Source organism: Poecilia formosa, unplaced genomic scaffold, assembly GCF_000485575.1.
Source record: "Poecilia formosa unplaced genomic scaffold, Poecilia_formosa-5.1.2 Scaffold146, whole genome shotgun sequence".
Lineage (NCBI taxonomy): Eukaryota > Metazoa > Chordata > Actinopteri > Cyprinodontiformes > Poeciliidae > Poecilia > Poecilia formosa.
Genome location: NW_006800085.1, coordinates 608,874 through 616,353, shown reverse-complemented (window position 1 = coordinate 616,353; position 7,480 = coordinate 608,874). Strand labels below are relative to the sequence as shown.

The 7,480-nt window shown below is 38.2% G+C and overlaps 3 protein-coding genes across 3 annotated transcripts; 1 reads left to right on the top strand and 2 right to left on the bottom strand.

Annotated features, from left to right (window-relative positions):
• Window positions 1–3: 3 nt before the first annotated feature.
• On the top strand, window positions 4–779 carry LOC103145756 (heat shock protein 30-like; the record flags this gene model as incomplete). The annotated part of the gene is made up of 1 exon (XM_007563326.2): window positions 4–779. A coding segment is annotated over one exon (306 nt), but the record flags the coding sequence as incomplete, so codon positions are not given.
• An 859-nt stretch (window positions 780–1,638) lies between these two features.
• Window positions 1,639–2,463, bottom strand: LOC103145715 (heat shock protein 30-like). Its single transcript, XM_007563277.2, has one exon. The coding sequence runs from the start codon at window positions 2,295–2,297 to the stop codon at window positions 1,683–1,685; it is 615 nt and encodes a 204-aa protein (XP_007563339.1). The 5' UTR covers window positions 2,298–2,463; the 3' UTR covers window positions 1,639–1,682.
• A 2,343-nt stretch (window positions 2,464–4,806) lies between these two features.
• Window positions 4,807–7,111, bottom strand: LOC103145755 (N-acetyllactosaminide beta-1,3-N-acetylglucosaminyltransferase 2). Its single transcript, XM_007563325.2, has 2 exons — window positions 6,910–7,111; window positions 4,807–6,565 (listed from the first exon to the last, which is right to left on the bottom strand). Exon 2 carries the CDS (start codon window positions 6,544–6,546, stop codon window positions 5,203–5,205), a length of 1,344 nt encoding a protein of 447 aa, XP_007563387.2. The 5' UTR covers window positions 6,547–6,565; window positions 6,910–7,111; the 3' UTR covers window positions 4,807–5,202.
• Between the last annotated feature and the right edge of the window lie 369 nt (window positions 7,112–7,480).

The window sequence follows — 7,480 nt, the reverse complement described above, 5'->3', positions numbered from 1 at the left end:
CGGCAAGTGGGCAGGCAGCTGAGCGTCAGCGGGAAGATGGAGAAGAAACAAGAGGACGGGAAAGGCTCCTACTCCTACAGCCTGCAGGAGTTCAGACAGGAGTTTGATCTGCCTGAAGGGGTGAACCATGAAGACGTCAGCTGCCACCTTTCTCCTGATGGAAAGCTCCACATCCAGGCGGCCAAAGTTCCTTGTATCGAGGGAACAGAGAGAGAGCTGACTATCAAGAGGAGCTCAGAGGAGGAACCACAGCAGAGTGTGTGTTCACAGGAAAAGGACAGCAGAGCAGAAACACACAATGGATCATAGAACAAGCCTGAAAACATGGACTCATACATGTTGATGTGCCAATGAGATGATTTTATATTTCATTGATAATAGTCTTGTGTGGATTAATGTTGTTTTTGTGCATTACTGTATTTGTACACAGAAACTTTTGTAAAATGAAAGAATAATAGACAGTTAGTGGTTCTGTTGGTGTATTTTGTCTTAGTATATTATAACAGAAATAACATTTCATCATGTAGAAAATAAAATGTTTTCTCAGTGTTTGGGGAAACACTTTTGAAAATCAAATTTGATTGTTGTTTATTAAGTACTTTGTGTGCATTTTTCATCTACACACTGGGAATATGATCATGAATTAGAATATTTTTTAAAAACTAAAATGTGCATCTCAGTAGTAAAAAAGCAGAACAAACTACATGTAAAGTGAACATAGACCGAAATCAATAATTGTCTTCTGCGTATATAATATTGATTGAAACAAACATCTATAGAATCATTACGTCTGTATTTCTCAAACGATAAAATCTTATTTCTTGTTACATTAAAGAACATTAATAAGCACCAGGCATGCTTTCATGCAATATTTTTTGAGAAATCTCTGTTATAAATAATTTAATAAACTGGTTGTGTATATTTTTTATAAATCTGTAAAATATTTAAGAAATATATTTAATAAATTAATTATGATGACTAATGCAATATTTTCACTGAAAGATGTTAGGTATGATGTTATTAATGTGATTTTAAGTATGAGAGATGTTCTTTGTTTAATAAAATCTTGTTGCCTGTTTATATGCATATTTATAATATAACAATAAATAAGATGTTACCAGTTGAGCAGTACTTGTCTTTATGTTTTTTTTCTTCTTTTCAATATCTTAAACATTCAGAGCTTTGTTCATATTTCATCCACATATTTTTACATTTTCATGTAATTTCACAGATATTGTTTGTTTCAGTTATATTTAAAATTTTGAAGACAATACTTGATTATTCCTTATTTTATATTTAGAAATTTCTGGTAGTTTACTGGTGGTCATTTTTCAAAATGCAAAACAATGATTTTTATTTAATGTAAAGTTCTCATATTGTAAATTAAAACATGCACTCATACTTATTGTATGCCAAACAACAGCGAACACATGCTTCCATTTATTGATACCATTATGTTCTATATGTTAGCATGTTATTTTCTAATATAGTGTTCTAAAGTTTTCTCATATAGGCTAAATATTGAAAACAACAGGAGAACCACTAACTGTTTACTAATTTTTAATTTTACAAATGTTTCTTTGTACAAACACAATAACCTACAGACTGATATTTAATACACACATATAAAATCATCACATTGGCACATCAACATGTATGTGAGTCCATATTTTCAGGTTTGTTTATGATCCATTCTGTGTTTCTGCTCTGCTGTCCTTTTCCTGTGAACACACACTCTGCTGTGGTTCCTCCTCTGAGCTCCTCTTGATAGTCAGCTCTCTCTCTGTTCCCTCGATACAAGGAACTTTGGCCGCCTGGATGTGGAGCTTTCCATCAGGAGAAAGGTGGCAGCTGACGTCTTCATGGTTCACCCCTTCAGGCAGATCAAACTCCTGTCTGAACTCCTGCAGGCTGTAGGAGTAGGAGCCTTTCCCGTCCTCTTGTTTCTTCTCCGTCTTCCCGCTGACTCTCAGCTTCCTGCCCACCTGCCGGACTGACAGATCTTCTGGAGAAAAGCCCTGAGTGTCCAGGGTTAGGCCAAAGTGCTCTCCCTCTTTGTCCAGCTGGTAGGAGACTGGCTGCAGAGCCACGCTGCTCCTGAAAGGCTCTGTGTCCTCCAGGATCTGGCGTTGAAGTTTGTCCATCAGCTGCAGACTGCTGTGCAGTTCCTGTAGGTCTCTCTGCATGACATGCTGCTGGTAGAACAGAGGTCTGACCTCTGGCCACAGACTGCGAACAGGCCAGGAGAAGTCCATGAATGGACTGAGGGCAGACGGGAATCCATGAGAGCACAGCATCTTTCTTCTGTTTAGTCTTGAGTCTTCTTGTTGTTCAGGCGTCTCTTCACTCCTGTGTTTCTTGTGCAGCTTTCTGTCAGTCAGTGGGGCTGTCCCAGCTTTATATTCTAGAGGAGGCACTCCAGAGGCTTCAGGAAGTTTCTGGTAATTACTACTGAATTCCACTAGGTGGAGCTGTTTCACATTATCTGTCTTGTCTGTGATATTTCTGTTGACAGCGATAATTTGTCTCACATATATATGTTTTTTTTCTTTTTCTCTTCTTAAAATATATCACTATTAATACAAACTACTTCTTTTGTTTATATTGTAAAAAAACATTTTGCTAATTTTTTCCAGCAGTTGTTCTAAAACATAATGTTAACTGAGTCAATTATTTTATTAACCAGAGGCACTACAAGATTCCCCAGGAATTTTCTCTTAATTACCACAGAGCTAAACTTGGTGGAGCAGTTTCCCATGAGGAAATTTTCCTTTTACCTTTTGTGTTTCTTGATATAATTTATTTGTGTATGATATTTTTCATATAATAGGCACATCAGACTTTTTTTCATGATCATTAACTGTTTCATATTTCAAGTTGTGCTTATTTTCAAAATCTATATTTCATTAAAAATATATTATTTTATACAATCTTTGTTGAGGTTGAAAGTCAATTTTCCACGACACTGTTAATAGTCTTTGGTAGACATCCAATTAAACAATGGACGTCTTTCAGTTTTTCTATTTTTTGCTTATACAATTTCATGATCATTAACCTCCTTCATTTTAATCTAGTTAAATATAAGTATTTCACAATACATGGATTCATTGTTTGTGTTTCAGTTATCAGTAAATCATTGGTAAACTAAATTTACCAATGATTAACCAACATCAAGTTCCCATAACTTTTCCTATTCCAATCAATTTTTGTAATAATCTAAATAACTTTATCGCGAAATCTACAGAAAGCGGGACAGCTTATGACATTTCCTAAATATCTGTTATGTAACTCGTTTAGTATTGTCAAAGTAGTTTGCTTATTTTTACTTGTTTATGTCTTTCTATATTAAGTTGAAGGACCTTTTATGGTGCAGGTAAAAAGCAAAGAATGTAGCTTTGGCCTAATGACAAACATGTAGTTTCGTTGTCATTATTTCCTTTATATACCTCTCAGATATTCCATAAACATATATGGAAAGCTCAAGTTGTATTACATTTTTATTTAAGTAATATGGCTCTGGGGCTGCCCATGCCTTTGTTGCCTCTCAGTAATAAATGTCCTGAGTGTTTATCTCACAATGTGTCTGAATGTTCTCCCAATGCATGCTTGGGTATTCCTCCAAGCATCCAAGTACATGACTGCAAGGTCAATTGGTCTCTCTTTTTTTATTTTTTTTGCCATTTGGCTCAAATGTGTGAGCAGGTATTGGTGTGTGGCCACCGTTATAAATGGACAGAAATCAAATTGTAGTATCATATTTCTTTGATAGGTGGTGCTGATACTGTAGAAAGAGGAAGATATGTCATCATTGCTGTGTTTTCAAGATTTTTTTTTTTTTTTTGCCAGACTTGCCAGTCTTCAATGAGAGCATAATACAAACTTCATATTAGATTTAGGTGTGTATTAACTCTATCAACAGCTAGGTTTTCAACTGCGAAAAAGAAAATACATTTCAGATGATACAAATAATTAAGACTGCCGTAAATGTGTTCAAAGCTAATTGCTTCTCGATGTTTTCTCCTAAGTGGTTATCAGCTTAGTAATGGTTCTCCTGTGGTCATCAGATGGACTTATATCTTGTGAGTGCATTACTCCAAACCCACTGTCTGCGTATTAGTACGTCGATCAATAGCTATGGCTAGACAAGTATGGTATTTAGTGTCACAGACAGAAGATGAGAGAGAGAATAGTGTGGATATGCAAGGGAAGGAATTGCATAGCTCTGAACAATGTCTTATTCTAGTTATGAAAATGTACACAAAAAAATATTTTCATATTTTTTCAGACGTTTTTAGGGTCTGAGAAAGTGCAACATAACATGACCACCATCTTAAAATCACAATATAAGAAACAATTTATTGAAAATATTTGGTGTCTCAAGATAAAATCAAAGCATTCTGTTGCAACTTGTGCATACAACACACAATCTCTCACCTACTTCTCTATCCACTGACAGAATCAAATCTTGTTATTTTTCTCCTTAGAAAGCTTCAGCTGTCCTTCTCTAGGGGCCTTTGTGTAAATCATCATTACAAACTGAACTGAAATAGCCTATATCATGGCACTGACTCCACCTGGTTAAGATATTTTAAAGCTTTGCCTTGACTCCTCCCAACCTCCTTCTTGTCCTTATCATTAAAAGCAAAAAATAAAAAACATAAAAATTCACATTGAAGATTAAAGATAATATATAACAAATTAAAATGTGTGAATACAATTCTTGTATTGCGAATCTTATTAAACTTACTAAGTATGTTGACAGTGCAGAACAAAAAAAAAAGATTGATGCATCATCAACGGCTCAAAATTAACAAGGGCAGCACACAAAGTTTCCATAAGCAACGTATGTTTAAACAATTTTATTTGCACATAAAGCATACTTCAGTCTATTCATTTATAAACCTTTATCTTTCTAAAATAGTGGAGAAGTGTTTTTAGATAAAATAGGGCACATTCGCACAAGCAATGACAAAAACGAGAGTTTGAGGTGTGTTATTGCTCTGTAATGTTCGTGTAATAAAGTACCTTCTGAGGTAGATCAGTCTCCTCCTGGGAGTTACATAATTCTCCACAGGAAAGGTTAATTAAAGGTGACCTTACCATGCACTGCCTCCTGGCCACAGTGTGTAATTTTTTTCAAATTAGTATAGTGGCCGCAGTCGTCTGGTACTTACTAAATCCTATTTGCTTTGCAAATGAGACTCAGCATTGAGCAGGCAGGTTCTGGAGCTGTTTCCATAGGGTCAGCATTTCCTTTGGATTCCGTCTGTGAACGAGTAGAACGGATCTGTACGCACACGGATTGTTTCTGTCTGTAGCGGGGAGATCAAATGTTAAGAAACCCGGGTGGTGGACTGGAGAAAGCCCGAGTCTGTTTAGGCACATCCCAAGGTAGACATCATCAATAGGGAAAAGGCGAACCCTTTCAGACACCTCCCGTAAACGTAAGGCGAGTGAGCCTGAATATACCACTCCTCCTCCGCCGGCATAAGGTGGGTATACACCTTTGTAAAAACTTTCCGGTATGTAGTATTTCATGGATGGCTCACGGTTCGGCATTGCGTTGCTGATCACGTCGCCGACAAACAAATTCATGTCTGTTTCATTAGTATAGATTCTCCAAAGCTTGTGCTCCTCCACTTTTTTATGCAGGTAACTCAGAAGGGCATCTGTCCGAACAAAAACATCATCATCCCCTTTGAAGACAAAAGCGGCGGTAGGGCAGTACTGCTTGAACCAACTCCACAGCAACAAGTCTTTCAAGGTCAAATTGAAGAACGTATCCCTGAAATCCCACTGCAGAATATCTCCGTACTTCTCGTTCTCAAGTTCCAGAAGGTTGTTCAGGTCTGGGTAAGGGCCTGTACTCGAGTCCTGCCTTCCGAGCAGGAAAACCGTGCGCACTAATCCCCCTTTTGTATTGAACTCCCCCCTCACCCGTCCGCTGCGTCCCCATGTTTCACGTATGGCCTGTCGGTTTTCAAAGTTCCCCACTTGTGATTTGATAGCGATGAGGAGCATTGGAGACCCCACCCTGGTGGTATCATTGTTCCTCTGACACATACCAGGCTGGTTGATAAGAAGAGGATACTTCCTGCAGTGCATTGACTTGATAAATGCTCTAATTTGCTCTGGCATGCTGTTGAAGTCATTCACGCTAGGAACTGAACACTTCTGTGACATGCAGTCTGATAGACAATCATCCTCAATTTCAGTGAAAGGCTGACCTTTTGGGCTTCTCTGCATCCCAGTTAGGTTTCCCCTTAATATCGGATTGTGCTGACGGTCCCAGGTGTGCTGCAACTGGTTCCACAGTGCACTGTCCTCCAGGCGAAGGTTCCAGAAAGGACCAAGTGGGTGTGAGGACAGGGTGGAGGAATTGACTGAAATCCCCGGAGCAATGTAGTGAATGATTACTTTTGGAGGAGCGTAAGAAATGGTGACAAATATGGTCACCATGATGTAAATCACAAGGTGTCCAGTCATCATACATGGCAGCAAGCACATGCATAATAGTCTCCCGTTGCATTTGCAGCATTTTCCCATCGTTGCACAAGCCAAAAACCTGCACAAAAAGCATAGTTTCATATGAATATATAAATAATCAAAACAGATAACGTCATAACATTATATCCGCTCTCTCTTAACAGGAAACACAACAGTGGGATAGATCAGATTTTGCAAATCCCCTTTAACGCTCTGGAGTTTCTGTTCCCTTGGTGACTGTCCAGTGGGGGTTATTATCTGTTCTTGTTGACACTCTGAACCTCATCCAGTACAGCTGAATACCTGAGCCCCTGAAGAAAATATTATACAAAAGGCAACCCCTTTGTCTGTCATTTGATGTAAGTATTCCTCTCTACACTTGCTTTGTCAAGTATTGTCACTATTCTCATACGTATTACTTACCACTGGTTGAAATCTCACTGGAGCAGCTGGAAAACAAGAAAGGAAAAATAAAAAGCCAAGTCTCCAGTCTTCTGCTGTCTGATGTGGTTATGAATCGGTCATTTCAGGGCCCACCTGTTGAATATCCCTTATACTGCAACAGCACATCCTCTAACTGTACATCTATCAAGTGCTCCTCTAGTGCTGTGCCAGGAGCAGCTGAGCAACGCGTCCCAGATGAGGCAGCTTGTGCACAACGAGCATGCGTCTCTTTGACTCCTCATTAGATAATGAGGAGAAAACACCCACAAGGAGGGCGTATTATCTTTAGTGAACACTGACTAATGTTGCTCTGTGATTTCTCAGAAGCAGATTTGATTTGCATCTATGCTCTACAGGCAAATATTGGCATGGTACAAGCCAAATGGGAAACCAAAATGAGATTAACCGTGTAATGGTTCTGTTGTGAGTGATTTGTCAAGGCATATTTAACTGAGGCTACAAAAGTTTATATGAAAATACAGTGACTTGCAAAATTATCCACGCCTCTTGCACATTTCCACAATGTTTTACAATCAGAAGCTTCAAAGTT

Bases quoted from the DNA above. Each gene is read 5' to 3' on its own strand.
- LOC103145715 (XM_007563277.2), bottom strand. From the start codon at position 2,297: ATGCTGTGCTCTCATGGATTCCCGTCTGCCCTCAGTCCATTCATGGAC.
- LOC103145755 (XM_007563325.2), bottom strand. From the start codon at position 6,546: ATGGGAAAATGCTGCAAATGCAACGGGAGACTATTATGCATGTGCTTG.